This window comes from Acomys russatus, chromosome 10 (genome assembly GCF_903995435.1).
Source record: "Acomys russatus chromosome 10, mAcoRus1.1, whole genome shotgun sequence".
NCBI lineage: Eukaryota > Metazoa > Chordata > Mammalia > Rodentia > Muridae > Acomys > Acomys russatus.
The window spans coordinates 67,365,522-67,381,655 of record NC_067146.1 but is presented as its reverse complement, the minus strand read 5'-3'; the positions used below and the strand labels follow the sequence as shown (position 1 = coordinate 67,381,655).

Genomic DNA, 16,134 nt, shown 5'->3' with positions numbered 1-16,134 from the left:
CTAACTAAGACAATTTAGGCTAATTAAAAGCATTCTTGGCTCATCAAACCCCACTGCTTGGCAACCAAGCGCATTAATTGACAGCGAGATTAAGTAGAATAAAATTGCCGGTGGGAGGTACTTGACTGGTAAACACTTAAAAAAAATCAGCCTAAACTTAACATTTTGGGGGGCTGCTGTTCTGAAGCCATCTTGCAAATTCACGTGTTCCATTGACCCATCACCCATCTTCAGTAGTGACTCTTATGCCTCAAGAAGACCATTAACCCACCTGTACCCCAGATAGAGAACTGGGCCTCTTCTCTCCACCTTCTTAGCCACCACTCTGTCTTGCCACCATCAGCACCACCTACTTTATTGGAAAGACTTGTCTAAACTCCCTGTCACAGTCTGTATCACACAGTGGCTAAAGCCCCATTCTGCCCATAAGCTCAGTGGCTTTTCATGTCCCTCTGGGAGGGACACTGCATTTTACCCATCTCTAACCCACTACCACCCTCCCACTTGTCCTTTCCTGCTACCAAGCACCATGTGTCCTTTTTCTATCATCACCACTGCTGGGGTTTTACACTCGAACTCACCCAAAGGGCCAAAGCATTCAAAAGGAGAAGCAATGCCTAGTAAGTCTGATGTTGAATTTGGTTTAGTTTGAAATGACTACGCCTTGCATATCGTACACCTCAACCTTAGCTAGAACTCAATTCTCCACCCAGCAGGCCAGAAGCTCCTAGACAGATGATCAAATTTAGTGAAGACTGCTTTTTAGGGAGTTGAAATCTCATTCCCTCAGAAATCCCTAACTGAAGAAACTTCATCTCATCCTGATCTGTAGACCATCTTTGAGCGGACGTCAGGTAAGTGATGTAACTAGTGGGCTATTTTTGTTTTTTTAATTATCACAAAATTAAGGCAGTAAATGTAAGAACCTCTGAAATGTGTGCCCTGAGAAGAGAGGTTCTGTGTGGACAGTGGAAGACTGAGGTCTGGGGACCCCAGAAGCAGCAGATTATCTGTTAACAGGACTGGCTGCTTGAGGTTGGACCAGATGCGGCCTTGCCTGCAAACCCTTGCCAGGTTGGGCACATGGCTACAGTACACTGAGTGTGGTCCTGGAGGAATCTCTCTCCCTGACCTGGAAAAGTAGGGTCACCTGGTGCAGTAGATGCCAGATGATACTGTGGTTTTGTGGGGCCTTCCAGAGATGCTTGTGGCCAGGAACAAGAACTTGGACAGTTGATTTGAACTCCCTCCCCCATGCCACCTATCCCCCCCACCCAATGTCAAAATGCCACACCTGTGTTAGAGTCCATTGGCCTGGTTGGTGCATCAAAGCCTCAGTGATTGTGGAGAGCTGAAACCAAATTGCCATGACCTGTCTTTAGTTTCCTACATGACCGTTTATTGCCCACCTCTGGGTTTGACCTAGCATCCTTCCTTGTGACTTGGGTAAAACCTTTTTTTGGAATGTACCAATCCCTAGCTTCTACCAAAGGCTAAGAGTGTTGTCAGACAGCATCTGTGGCCTATAGCAGACTTTCCTGACTTGCTGTAATCTGCCTACCAGGTATTTCCACCTGTCTATTTTTTAAAATTTTATTTTATTAATTTATTCATATTACATCTCAACACTTATCCCATCCCTTGTATCCTCCCATTTTGTCTATTATTTTTAAAGTGCCTTGATTCATGAATTTCCTTTGTTCTGTCACCATGTTGGAACATGTTTTGTTGTTACTTTATTTGTTTGGTTGTTTTTGTTTGTTTGTTTGTTGAGGTATCAGGAATCTATGTTCCCGCACCACGGCCACTCATATTTGACTCCAGAATAAACTGTAACATTTGTGTTGAGGTGAGAACTGTGTCTGCATTAAAAACAGACAGATGGTAAGCAGCTGCTATGCAGAGATTGAAAAAGATCCATCTCTAAAGAGGAAGGTCAGAGAAAGTTGAGAAGCTTAACTGGCCAGGCTGTATGGAACTGGGGCTTTGCCATCCAACACCAAAGGCACCGGGGGCTTTTGGGTACTCTATGCATCCTTACAGTGCTCTGATATATGTTTCTGAGTTATGGGTCACCTTCACACATATCCCTGTGCCTGCATCAATGGTTCCAGCAAGTTCTAGTTGGACTCCGTGGATGTATGTGTTCTCTATGCTAATGTTGCAGCCTTTGTGTGAGCCTTTGGACCTCGTCTTCACACCACCCCCTACTACACAATGGTAGAATATGGAGAAGGCCTTGAAAAGCATTTCGTTGCCTGCCCATGTGCAGTTCACATGCCCTGAGTGGAGTTTAGGTCTGAGCGGGGCTCAGAGCTCCCACTAGTCAATCTGTCACTCAAATTTCCCCATGCTTCTACTAATTAGGTCTGATCATCACGGGCCTGAGTTTTCCTGAGTGTAGGGAGGCATTGTAATTCTAAACTTGGGTCCCTGGTTTCTTTAAAGATTTCTGTAGAAGTCTGACCTTTTCTGTTGAAAAGGGTGTCACATTTTCATGGTGTTCGCAGCCCAAACAAAGTTCAGCTCTGCCTGCCAGTCCAAGGAGAGGCTCTCCCCAGACACGGCTTCCTTGTGTGAGAACTCTCTAGTGTCTGCATTTTATGGCTCAGATGTAAAGCCCTTGACGTGGAAGTCTAAAGGGAGCTTGAAGGTCACTTAGAGTTTGTTTCAAGTGGAGAGATGAGATAGATTTGGCGATGCCAGGGCTGGGTGGCCGTTTGCTTAGACACACAGCACAACCTCCGCAAGGCACATTCCGGAGCCCGTGGGTAGACAAGTGGCCATGTGAATTCTTGTAAGTAGAAGATATTTGGGTGGTCAGGATGCATGTGGGAAGGTCGTTGCAGGGATGCTCATGGCTCCCCACTTGGCCTTCCCTAGAGAACTCAGAGGTTGGAATTTGGAGTTACTGAATTGTTCTGCCTTTCTGGGCAAAGGATCCCCTGTGAGGATCCATGATGCTGAGGTGTGGATGGGAACCTTAGTCAGTGTCCCACAAAGCTAGTTAGAGCACATCTCGTTACTTTGCCACCTTCCCAGCAATAGTGAGGGGCAATTTTAGTTCCAGCTCAAGAATCGTTAGCTTGCCCCTGCCTATGCTTGTGGATTTAACCAGATACTGAAATGGGGCTCAGGACTCTGCCTGGGAAGGTCCCTGATCTCCAGTTCTCCCCCCAAGCTGCAGGTGCTAATATTAGGGTTTCTCTGTTAGATCTGACCCTCATTGCTCATTTATTCCAGCAGCACTTGTGACCCTCTCCAGTAGAGTGAGACAATTGGGGTTAAGTAGGGTGACCCTGTAGTTTATTGTCCAAACCAGGCCACATGTGAGAGGAAAGGGCTTTAACTGCACCAGGACCCAGGTGTAAAGCTTGCCTGCTTCCACCCTTAGGATGTGGTGAACCGCGGACTACATCCTCTGCCACTGGGAAAGTGGGTTCCCTCCAGGCTGGTGTCCTCAGCTAAGGTGATGATTGTGCTGGAGACAGGATCTTACTGTGCAACTGTGACTGTGAGTGTGATCTGTAGCTAAGCTGGCCTTGAGCTTGGTATCCACCTGCCTCTTCCTTCAGAGTGCCGACATTACAGTTGTGAGCCACTACATCCTCAGGAGAAAGGGGTTACACCATTTACTTAGCGGTGCTGTGGCCCAAGGCCAGGGAGCCTTAGGTATTAGGCAGAACATTTTTCCAATGAACTACGCCCCGAGTCCTCTGCTGAAGATTCTATGGGGTGTGACAGAAACACCCCATTTCTGTCATCCCTGTGAAGTGGGAAAGAGGGGATGCTGGGTTGGGGACTGGCCCTTGGCTCTGACGGGAGATCAGGGTGGGGACGAATGAAAGAATAGATTTTGTTCCCTTTGCCAACGCTGATGGCTCTCTTTATGCCCTTGGTTTGTCTTGCTAGCATGGGGCTCCTGTGGGTTAACCCAGCCCTGAGTGGACAAACAAGAAGGGACTGAATGCACAGGGAATGGCTAGAGGGTTTTTGGGGCAGTGGGGGGGGGGGACATAGCAGTCTCTGCTGGGGTGCCAAGCCAGCAGGAGCTTCTGCTGTAGGAGCACCTAGGGGCACATGTCTGACTGACACTGGAAGCTGAGGCCATCGGTGGTTCTGTGATGAGCACCATGCTCAAGCCCCATGGAGAGCTTTATGTTGCCTACGAAATCTACCCCCAAACCTGGAGGGATCCATCATGAAAAGGTGATGAAATGTGCCCAGCTTCTCCTGCTAATTAGAATATTTAAGTGATGCTGGCCCCCCACAAGAAAATAAAGGGACAGAGCCTAGAAACCATATTGTCTGTACCAATGAGTAAATAAGTGTGCATGTTAAACAGGCCTCCTTTGCTCCTGTTGCAGCTGCCTTCCCTTAGAGGTTTCAGACAGACCGGGCTCACCTGGGCTTTCTGTAGCATGCAGACACACACAGTGGAAAGAGGACTTAGTATGACTTCCATGGCTGTCAGCTCACACACGGAACTTACAGTTACCAGAGGGCGTCTTACCACCTTCTACTTCCTGGGTTCACTGAACCTTGAAATACTCCACTCTAGAGAGCCTGGTATCCCCGTTCTGAACATTGCATGTTTTGTTTCATTTGTCCTGTCTTAGCTCTGTCAGAAACCAACTTCTCCGTGCTTTGTCAGACTCCTTCCACAGGGCCCTGAAGCTCTCAAGGCTTTGGGCCTTCTTCAGTAGCTAGCTTATCTACCATAGACTCTTCCCAAAGCACCCTGGGAGATGGTGTCCTCATCCCCCGACCTCTGCTCCACAGATGCTCCATCACTCTCCATTCTCGCAGCCACAATTATAACTTACCATCATTTATCCCAGCAGGCACTTTCTAGACCCACTTTAGGAAGGGCCCCTGGGCTTGGAGCCAGGCTGTGGCTGTAGCTCAGCCCACAGTCTCTCAGGGCAAGTAGGACCATTGGATTAGCGAGAGGAATTTGTCCTGTGTGCTCATCTTTCTCAGCTGAGTGGGTGGATCCTGAGGACCTGCAGGGTCTGGGTGTCGGAAGTTGTTCTGACAGGGTTTGGTAATGAGGCTTCTTTCCAGAAAGGCCGCTTAGTGAGGGACTGAAAACCCAGAAGACTGCAAGACACCAATGAGGACTGGCTGGGCTGTAGGGCGCGGATGCCGAGTGAGGTTAACGAGCGGGGATGCAGAGAGATGGCCTAATGTCTTTGATGGCATTTCAAGGGCACCACTCAGGCAGGGTCATGACCTGGAGCTTAGGGAGCAGAGCAGGGCTGGGGTGAAATCTTTTCTCAACTGGTCTGTTGAGGCTTCTCATGGTGATGATGTAGGTAGTACTGTCCGACCCAACATAGATCATAGGCCCTTGAACCCTCTGGGTAACTTGTACCAGGAGAAATAATGAGTGGTACTGAGAGAGGAGGACATCTGAGGAACACTGATGGGTGGTACTGAGGTTCTGTGGTACCGGATTTGATAGGTCCCTTGTCTCTTCTAGTCTCATCCGCTCTTCAAATGGGCTCTCGGGCCAAGCCATTTACATCTCTTTGCTCGACTAAAGCATCCATGATGCTGATAAACCTAGCCATTTCTGCTCCTCTAGCCAGGCAGGGAGACTTTACAGGGCATACCTGATTTCTGTCCCTTGAGAAAGCCAAGCCTAGGTGCTCCTGCCACCTACCTCCCCAATGACAAGAGAAGCGGAGCCACAGCTTTGTCCACACCACTCTCTAGAACACTGCCAAGTGGGAAATACCTCTTCGCCAGCCCCCACCACTATCTGAGACACGAAGCGGGGAGCAGACATTGAACACATGCTGACTGGGGACACAAAGCTCGTTGCAGGATCATTTTCAGTTCATTCTTTTCAGTCCGAAATACAGAGGGCTTAAGAGGCAGCTGATGGGGCACTTTGGATGCTACATTGCCATGCGATCTGGGACATACATCTCAGAAGCAGTATAAGGAAGTTAGTGGCATGCCTGCAGCTTCTTGTTTATTTGAAAAGCCTTGGCACATACAGCTGTTTAAAAAAAAAAAAAAAGAGGAAAGACAGAAGGAAGGAAGCAAAGAAATTGGTCCTGAATTCTGACTCATTCTTGCTGCAAAATGCATCCATGGTTTCCTGAACAATTAAATTTTTATTCATTTGGTTGAGGTGTGGTTTCAATACAATTTCCATTCCAGGTATAACAAGGACTTATGAAAACTGTCTATAAATGTCAGTACATAGGGCGGGTAAAATGGCTCAGCGGGTAAAGGCGCTTGCCTCAAAGCAAGGTGACCTGAGGCTGATCCCAGGAACCCACATGGTGAAAGGAGAAAACTGACTTCCAAAAATTGTCCTCTGGACTCACAGGCAAACAATGGTACACAGGCACTGCCCCCAATGAAATAAGTTAGGTTACAAATAAAACTTTCAGTACCCAATGTGGCTTTAATGAGTTGTTTATATTTAAACATGGTTTTAAGCATGTGTCTATAACCCTACCACTCAGAAGTCTGAGGCAGGATTTTAAGTTCAAGGTGAGCCTGAGCTAGTCAGCAAATATGAGGCCAGCCTGAGCTAAACAGTGAGGCTCTGTCCATCCAACAGATCCAGAAAAATAAAACAGTTGTGATAGTCCAATCTAGAAGAAAAAAAAATCCAAGAGGCAGGCAGAGAAGTTCAATAACAGAAGCCAAACAAGACTGGTAAAGATAAAATTCCCTAGGGACGGTGGGATGAAGGTGAGGGCTAGAAAAAAAAGGGCAACACAAGCCACCTGTGTTTGAAGACAGGTGACAGTGGCCCTGGAATCAGGCAGTATCTAGGTGCGATTTGGTGTGTTTTAAAGTGCTGTGACAGTTTTCTTCTAAAATTCAAATATTTACCAAGTGTCAGAAACCACATCTTTTCATGTTTGAAATGTATTCAATGCCAAACTAAAAATGTGTAAGACTGGATAAGTTTTCAAAGTTTATTTTTTTGGGGGGGATACCTAGACAAGGGGCCCTTTTCAAGCCTATATCCTGTTGGCTTCTCTCCTCCCTCTTCTGCTCGAGGGACAGAGGAATGGAAGTGGGGCCTGCAGTCACGCTTTGTTTCTTCTTGCTTGTGGAATCTGGAGGGCCTTGCTTGCCCTCCCTCCCACTTCCAGTCCCTAGCACAGGCAGGCTCTGCATTGGGGATGGAGCAGATGGCATCTCCCGGGATGACAAGGATGATTCAGGCCCTTTGAACCCAAAGACCACACACCCACCACAGGCCACAGGAAGGCCTGCTCAGGCCCAGGCCAGCATCGTCTCTAAAGAGAGGGACATGGCTATGCCCTGCAGACATTCCGCCTTTATAGTTGGCCAACATTGTCTCTCCAGTGTCTAGTTGCTTGCCTTTGAAGGCTGTCTGGCTGATGTCACAGTCTGAGCATAGCCTGCAGCCCTTGTTCCAATCACTCACAGACATACCCTGATTTGGGGGATCCCCACCCCACTCCCTCCGGCCCTGGTGCTTCTGTTCTTCTGTCCCACCTTGTGTATATAATTGGCCCGAGAGTGCATCTTTCCATCTGTGTCACTTGCCCATGGCCTCTCCAGGTCCCAAGACTGAACAGGGGGGCGGGGTCTCCCAGGATGGATGGCAGACTGGAAACCAGCATTCTCCTGGAGCCACAGAGGCAGGAGGACTGGGGGAGGAGTAGAGGGGCAGCTTGGTGAGGGGCTGGTAATGAGGAGGGAGGCTGTTCTGCTAGACAGTCCCTAGGATGAAGCAGATTAGTTAATTCTTGTCTCCTTCATCTTTAGTGGGTACTCCCCACTCCAAGTGTGGAGATGGAAAGCAAGGAGTGGAGCCGACTGTGGGTGCTGTGAATGGGGCTAGTAGCTATGTGACTTGGCCAGGTCCTTGCCTTCTCCAGGCCTCAGTTCCTTCAGATGTTAAATGGTCCTGCCATGAGGATGCCACAAAAGAGGCTGAGTGCACAAAGGCTTGATGGTGTGAGACCCACCCTTCCTGAGGGTCCTGTGATGCACCCCCCCCCCCCCGCTCCCTCCTTTTTGGAGATGTACGGCCACACTGGGCCCTGGTCCTTCAGAGCCCCACCCCCTTCCATAGCTTTCCTTTCTTTCCAGGCCAGAGAGTTGATTTCTCCCCCCTCCTTCTCCTGCACCCCAAGGGTTAGTGTAGCAAGGAGGACCCAGGGGAAAGCCGTAGAGGATGGGGAAGCCACCTCGATGTGGAGCGGTGGGCAGACAGATGACAGAAGGTCACACAGCAGCCGTCTGCTTGATGCTGTGGAAGCTGATCCTGGTGGGTGATGTGGGGATGGACATGGCCCGGGCCACGGGCACTCGGAGGGAGTGGTGGTCCTGCCATCGGTGCCACCGCTTTCTCAGAGCTGAGCGGACCTGCAGGGACAGAGAGGTTCAGTCACCTGCTGGGCCAAGCCTCTGCCATCCCCATCCTATCTCAAGAACCATGAAAGGAGTCTTAGGATGGCCCTCGGCCTGCCACCCCTACTCCAAGGGGCTGATGAGGCCCCAAATTGAGGTCCTCTCCAGAACCCCGTTGCCTGCTCTGCAGCTTCCTTCAGACACCCATCTTTCCTTCCCTCTCCTGGACAGGCCATGGGCCTGCTAAAGATTCCAGTTCCTCTCCACCATCTATGGATGTGGAAGTCAGCCCTTCAGCCCAGCTCGGGCCTTGCTGTAGCCCTTTGCAGCCTTGCCTTCTGTATCATTGCCTGACAGACAGCTCCTGGCTTGCTCATCTCTACACCTGATTTGAGTCTCTTCTGTTTGTATCATAAGGATGACAACAGTTTCTTCTTGAGTGTGTGTGTGTGTGTGTGTGTGTGTGTGTGTGTGTGTTGTGTGTGTGTGTGTGTGAGAAAGAGCACCATGACAATGTGTGTGGAGGTCAACTTTCATTCCGGAGCCAATTCCCTTCTCCCACTATATGAGTTTCAGGTGTCAAACTCAGGTCATCAGGTTTAACAGCCAAGTGCCATTATTCACAGAGCCATTTCACCAGCCTCTGCTGGTTTCTTTTCTCCTTAGTTCGTAAAGAACTGCTTGAATGACATATGTCATCTCACATTTTTTTTTCTGTCACCCCCTCTGTCTGACTCTCACAGGCCCTGCTATGTGGGTACCTTGCTTGCTGGCTCTGAGGGCATGCCCGGAGTACAGGCATGTTATTTCTGGCTTATGGAGTTGACCTAAACTGACTCTGCAGAAGAAGTCCTGTTCCCTTAAAGCTGAATGGTGTCTCAGCCCCTCTCCCATCAGATGGAGTTGAGCATAGCCCATGATGAAGCTCTTTGGGAAGGCTGAGCAGTTTGGCCAGACCACCTAAGAGGCCCGAGCCCACAGACCACCCCAAAGACCCTGTCTCTTACCTCTCCATTGAAGAAGCAGTAGAAAACAGACACAAAGAATCCCTAGAAAGGAAGGAAGGGGAAGTCAGGTATCTTCCTCGGAGCCATTCCAGCTAGAAGCTTGGGAGGACACAGGATGGCTAGGAGTAAGTTCCCAGGACCCAGGGCTCAGAAGTCTCAGGCCCAGGCAAAGACAAGGGATGCAATTACATCAAGGTCTGCTCTGAGTGGGTGTGGTCTCTGGCCTCAACATCCTGAGCTTGTCCTAAGACATCTCCAAAGTGCTAGGACAGCTGAACCCTGGGATTGAGGGGGTGACATGACTGAGGCAGCATCTGGGACCAAGCAGGGTTCTGAGTGTGCAAGTGCTTGTGTGTTGGTGCTCAGGTAACTGATCCTGGTGTACTGGACCAAGTCTGAGCACCCAGGCCTGGGACGTGCACTGCCGCTGCCACCGCCACCGGGGGTGGGGGGTGGGGAGGAGGGCTTACCTGGAAGGATTGCAGGAAAGAGTTGAAATAGATGAACACAATCTGTGACAGGTCGTCCTCTCCAGGATTGACAAAGAAGAGCATGTAGGTGATGCCTAGCAGGGGCAGGAGGACCAGGGTGGCCTTCACTGCTTTCCTGGATGGGGAAGCAAGAGGGTGATGTCGCTCGCCTGTAGGCAGGACTCACTCAGGTGGGAAGATGGGGTGTCCTGCCTGCCTTCTGGGAGCTCAAGCAAGCTCTAGAGGTGAGACCTCCAAGGGCTCTGGTGAGAGGACTGTCTTGCTTCTTCCCTGCCGCCCAGGTCAAGGGCATCTGGGCATTCCCACCTGTACTGGATTGTCTCGGAGGTGGTGGATGCTCGTAATTTCGTCATCAGGATCCTGACGATGTTGAACAGAAATACAAAATTGATCTGGAAGAAAGTAGAGAGGGACAGGGGGAGGTCGGTGTTGGGGGTTGGCAGAGAAACAGACTCCCTGAGACACCTGCCTCCCAAACACGTACCCTAGCAGCGAGCACCTGCTTTGGGCACCCACCCAACTTCTGCTCCTCCCTAGCAAGGGCAGACTCAACGCCGTTGACTCCACACCCATGGCTCAGGCAGCCTGTAAAGCAGCGGGGTGGGACAAGTGACCACTTACTTCTCTGGGGTCACTTCACTACACAGAAGCACACCCTAGATCTCTGATGCATCTGTCTTCTCTTAATCATGGGGTCCCTACTTATTGGTGGAGGATCTCAGAGGCCCTCACACTGTCACCAGTTCTAGGTCCTTTCAGCTCTGCCCTGGGGTGGGGGGGGGGCATGGGTGACACAGGCCAGTGGAGTGATTAATCTCTACCAACCCTGCTCCCAGGGACGACTAAGCTTTCAGCCTCCCACAGGCGAGGAAGACAAATGGGCTGCCCGGCAGCACTGGGAAACGACTAATTTATCTTCATTTGGTGTTTTCCCTTAATGTCAAGGCCACTCCCACTTCCGAAGGCTGTGAGCCTGCTGGCTCTGGAGTCAGCCTCCTGCTGCATGGGTCTCTGCACTCCCTCAGAGTCTCTTTCTCTCTAGGGAGATATAAAGAGGCAGTAAATCAGTCACCCTGTGGCTGTGCTTTCCCTCTGTGTTGCTTAACCGTGTGTGTGTGTGTGTGTGTGTGTGTGTGTGTGTGTGTGTGTGTGTGTGTGTGCTTGGCTCAGAGTGGTGCTTGTGTGACCATGCATATGTCTATTTGGGAACATGGTGTCCCTGCATGTCTCTTCATGTGCTGATAAGGGCAGGCACATAGGAACGGGAGTGTGTATATGTCCATTGGGACTCTTCCTCAGAAAGCATTCACAGCTCCTCAATGAGTCATTTTACCTCTACCTCATCCACCCTAGTCCTAGGTTGCTTTTAAGCATTCTTGCACTTGCCCATGCCAATCTCTGTGTGGGGGCACCAGTGAAAGGTATGTGTACAGGCAGACACAGCACCTACTCACAGAGTACTGGCCTAGTGGTGGATGGAAAAGGACTGCCTTTTTATTAGGTACCCTCTCAAAAAGGACTGGATCAATGGCGATAAAATAAACAAGCTGAGAACTGGTGACGGCATTAGCTATGCAAGTGGAAAGCTTCCAGGCACAGACCAGACCCAGGAGAGAAGGGCGCCAAGTGGAGGAGCAGCCTTGATGGTGGCCAGTGGAAAGCTGCTTGTGGGAGGCAAGACAAGCCGTAGGAGGTGGAAGCACCTGAAAGCTCACACAGGACAGTCTGTTTCCTCTAACAACTCCCCTTGCTGGGTATTCCCACCTAGTCTGGAATGTTCCTAAGGTGGCCCACATGGCTGGAGTTTGAGACAACTAGCATGGTACAGGTAAGGCTAGCTCCATAAAGAAGCTCCCCCTCTGAGAAGGGTTATCTTTCCACACTGCCAACATTGCTGGATCAGTGTCATGGACTCTTGGTTCCATCTGCTTCTCCTCAGGAGGCTCCGTGGAGTGGGGGCTTGGAAGGTGGTGGTAGGTATCAGGGTAGCTGTCCACCATGTGAGAAGATCATGTCCACCATGTGAGAAGGTCTTGTCTTGTCTCCCACAATGCGAGCATTGCAGTCTGTGCCATCATGTGACAGGACACACCTGGGGAGGCCTACATCTGCCGAGGGCTCAACAATGAAGAGCCAGTGTTCACACCATTCCAGGTGCCCTTCCAAGGGCAACACAGCTATTCCTCAAGCCATGCCCTCTTTTAGAGGCAGCCCCCCCCCCCAGTAGCCAGGCTTTACAGATGCATGGATGCAGCAGACTGTCTGATTTGTCAAGCCGAGGACAGCAGGGCTGGCTTCAGCAGCCTCCTTCTCCTAGCCCCCACACACGCTGCTCCTACACGGGTTAAGAAAACAGGGATAGACAGAAGCCGGCAAGCCTATCACGCTCAGCAGCCCCACTCCCTTCCCTATCAGTGGTCTGTCCTAGGGAGGCTTTGGGCACCACAGGTCCCGCTGAGGAAGAGTCCAGGACACCAGCATATATCTGAGCCTCCTAGTCCTCACGCTGATCCCAGGCATTACAGTGGGAGAACATGGTGCCCCAAGAAGGCAGAGTTCCCTCAGGATCACACCATAGATGCAGAAGCTACAGCCACTTGTCCCATATGGCACATGGCACAGCCTTGCCTGCCACTATAATCCAAGGCAGAGAAAGAACAAAGCCAGCTCATTGCTTCTGCCCTTCAATAGGAAAGGCTCCTAAGCCTGCTGGGGGTGGAGGGGAGGGGAGTATATAGTAGCTTATTCTGCATGCTCACAGGGGCCTCTGTTAACAGATCCTCACTAAGAGAAGACCAGAAAGCACCAGAGATGACTTTGGTTCATCTCTCTATGGGCTTCAGACTTGGCTCCTGCATCTTTTTTGTTTGTTTGCTTGTTTGTTTTTGAGACAGGGTTTCTCTGGGTAACCTTGGCTCTTGTGTGGAATCACTCTGCACACCAGGCTGGCCTGGAACTCAGAGATCTGTCTGCCTCTGTCTCCCAAGGACTGGGCTTAAAGTCATGCGCCACCATGCTCGGCAGCTCCTCCATCTTTAAGGGACATCTCTACCCATCCTTATCCTGGTTCTAAGCAGGCCTCTCCAGGCTTTGTACTTGTCTCCTCCCTTTGGCTGTCATCCACCTTACGGCTCTCTGTACCATGCCTACTTCAGGACCGCACCTGTCTGCTCTACGTGGATCTATAAAGCCCAGTGATCCCTCAGGATGGACTCGGTTAGCTGCTACTAGCCCCTGGGAAGTTGGTCCTCGCTAGATGCATCACCACATACAGGGATGTGACAAGGACAGGAAGAAAGCTCTGATAGCACGCTTCCCTTCCCAACAGCTGTGCACACCTGACATTATATTCAGGACTCCAGATGTGTCCAACACCTCCTGGATGTTGTTTTGTGTGCATGTTGCTGGAGCAGGCCAGGGCCTCAGGCATCTGCATGAGGAAGAGGTATGGCCAAGGGTTGTGGGATGCTATAGCGATGCAGCCAATACTTTGGGGGAGGCACGTGGAGTAAGGAGTCACCATCCATGAGTCACAAAGCCCTTAGTCACTTAGTCAGACCTTAGTATCACATGATGCAGATGTCTATCCTGTGCCCTTTGGGCCCGATGGCACTAGCAGAGCATGATGCCCAGCCTGAGGCCTTCTCTAGTGTTGGAGGGCTGGTTCAGCATCTAACAGGGTAGACTGAAGGGATGGGGAGGTACTCGTCCCAAGCCAACACCCAGGGAAGATAAACAGTCCAGCCTCTCCACCTTCAAAGGGATGTGTCTACGACCTCAGTTCACAGGTTGAGACCAAGGCCATTTGTCCTGGTAGTGACCCTGACTGGGTTTGCTCTCCAGATTAGCCTCTGCTGTGACCCTCCACTGTGGGCCCTGAAACCACCTCCAGCGATCCCCAGGCCCCAAGTGTGGGTCTCCAGGTTCAAATTCCTATGGTTTCACCTGCATGTTTGTGGTCTCGCACGAATTGCTAGTCACAGATTCTGCTTCCGCATCTGTCCAACGCATGAAACCACAGACTTGCCATGAAGAGGGGCACAGGGTGACAATCATGGTTAAAAAGTCATGTGCCAGTTGTAATGAAGGAACATCCTTTCTCTACAACGACTACTAGGCAGTGGGCAGGCTTCTCACAGACTGCACAGCCCAATTCCCTTCATGGAATCCAGACACGAATGACGGGGCAAGCTTCTAGAGAACAGGAGAGGCAGGCAGGCCAAGCAGGCAGGGTGGTAAGGCAGGAGGCTGGTCCGTGGGTCTCAGCTCTGCTAGCTGTGCCTGTAACCTGGGGTTCATCTCTGCAGTGGGGAGTGCTGGCTCTCCTATGTAGCAAATGTGTGAGGATTGGAAGTGTTGGGACCAGAACCTGCAGGAGGGCTCAGCTTGGATCCTGGAAACCTCTGCTAGGATAAGCCACTGGCTCCAAAAGAAGCGGGTGTGCAGCCAGGGAAGGAAGCAAACTTGGGCAGCTGGGAACTGGACAGCAAGTGCCCCGCCCCCCCACCTTCTCCCTTCTTTATGATTTCCTCACTACCTGGCCAGCAGTGTTAGGTGAGAGCTCACTTCCAAGCTGTTGGTTCCCATCCAGGCCAGCCTTCCTTGGCTGGGTCCCAGGTTTATCAAAAGCCCTGTCCCTCTTTATATGAGCTCCTGGCAGCTGGCTGGGAGGTTTTTCATTCACATTGAGGGGTGAGTTAGTCACTGCAGCTGCCAGTCCAAGGACGCTCCTTCCTTCACTGCTGACAAAGACCAGCCTCTGCCTGAGTGGAGCCCTGAAGGTGGGCGGAAACCTTTCTAGTCATCGTCAGCTGATGTCCATCAAGGACACTCCAAAGATGGCCTCCAGTGACTCCCAACAGTCACCGGAAGGAGAGAGTCAGGAAATGGAAGAGATAAACAGTACTTGTCGCCATGGTAGACAAAGGTAGACTGGCTCGGCTCCTGCTGCGTGCAAGAGGAGGGCATCCATCCTCGGAGTGTTCCAGAAGGCTCCATGGCCCTTTAAGAGAGCTGGTACACATAGAAGCCTAAAATAAATCTTATACAAATGCCAATTTCTTATGGGGCTTTTTGTATGTTTTTTTAAATGTATAATATATAATGGGCTTCCCGCCCCCCTCCCAGAATACAGGCCCTACTTAAACTCTATCTTAATTAAAGCTTGTTGTGGATTAAAGATGTGGTGGCAATTATATCTTAGGTGCGAATACACTTGGCGAAGGGCGGGGAGCTGGCCTAGGAACAATTGCTCATTACACAGCATTCTAGAATCTGTTGCCAGCCTGAGGGCGGTGGGCGGGGCCCTAGAAGGTGTTCCTGGGGGCAGAGGGATTGAGCTCTGTGCTGAACCAAAGACTGGCACACCTTCCCTTGTACCAGCTGCTTGCCTACCCTCTTATCTCAGTGTCGGACCTGACAAGGAGCATTTAAGGAGCATATGACCTGGAAAGGTGCTACAACCAACCAGTCAGACCATTTCTCCACCAGGAGTAAATACCAAAGTCTGGAGCCATGTGCAGAGGGTCACAGGTGGAGCCCATAGGAGAATCAGTGATGATGGAAGCTAGGCGCCTTGTGCAGAGCATAGGAGCAGTGCAGAGTGGGTGCAGGGTGCTGCCCAGGCCAGGTCTTTATCAGTGTCTCTGCCTGAGTGGATCTCCTGCTATGCTCTTAGTGCCCCAGCCCCTTGCTCCCCAGAGGACATACCAAAAGCACGAGAATGATGGGGCCCTGGTAGATGTAGTCCACTAAGTCACCAGGCTCCTTGCCAAACCAGCACCTGCAAAGACAGGGCAGCTGAGGTGGACTCAGATTCTCAACTCAGAACTAGGCCTTTCTCCTGTGGGGCCCTTCCTGAGCCCTAGCCTCCTGGGCAGCTCTCAGTAGACAGCGCCTTGCACTAACTACCCTAGCAAGGCCCTGTCCTGTCTTTTGTTGTGTCTGGTGGAGGCTAGCCTCCATGGGCACAGTCTCAGGGCTTTGCCTTCTCAGTCCCCTCCTCTGTTGCAGGCTGTGAGATGACCCAGGACTGGTCACACAGCAGGTACAGGAACCAAGGAAGAGCTGAGCTCCCCCTCCACGGAGTGGGGGCCTAGCTGTCAAGTGACACCTGTCCTTATAGAATCTGGCCTCCAGATGCTCAGGGCACAAAGCTGCTGGTGTGAAGGTGGGGCCTTCCCCAGCTCTGGGCCCAGTCTTCAGTCTCTGAGGTGAGCTGCATATACCCAGGGAAGGCAGCCTACTGCCTGGCCAGGCTCGCTAGCTGCCAGAGATGC

At 51.1% G+C, this 16,134-nt stretch overlaps 1 protein-coding gene across 7 annotated transcripts in view; it reads right to left on the bottom strand.

The window, feature by feature from the left end:
- Nucleotides 1-8,049: 8,049 nt before the first annotated feature.
- The window catches only part of Crhr2 (corticotropin releasing hormone receptor 2), a 42,913-nt gene continuing 34,828 nt past the window's right edge, over nucleotides 8,050-16,134 (bottom strand). For 4 of the 7 annotated variants that reach the window (XM_051152317.1, XM_051152318.1, XM_051152314.1 and 1 more), the window contains 5 exons: nucleotides 15,566-15,638; nucleotides 10,163-10,248; nucleotides 9,836-9,971; nucleotides 9,366-9,407; nucleotides 8,051-8,373 (listed from right to left, as the gene is read on the bottom strand). In XM_051152317.1, coding sequence (XP_051008274.1) covers nucleotides 8,233-8,373; nucleotides 9,366-9,407; nucleotides 9,836-9,971; nucleotides 10,163-10,248; nucleotides 15,566-15,638 — 478 coding nt within the window. In that variant the 3' untranslated portion in view covers nucleotides 8,051-8,232. Of the gene's footprint in view, nucleotides 8,374-9,365; nucleotides 9,408-9,835; nucleotides 9,972-10,162; nucleotides 10,249-15,565; nucleotides 15,639-16,134 lie in introns of all 7 variants that reach the window. The other 3 variants (XM_051152319.1, XM_051152315.1, XM_051152316.1) reach the window with 1 other exon arrangement.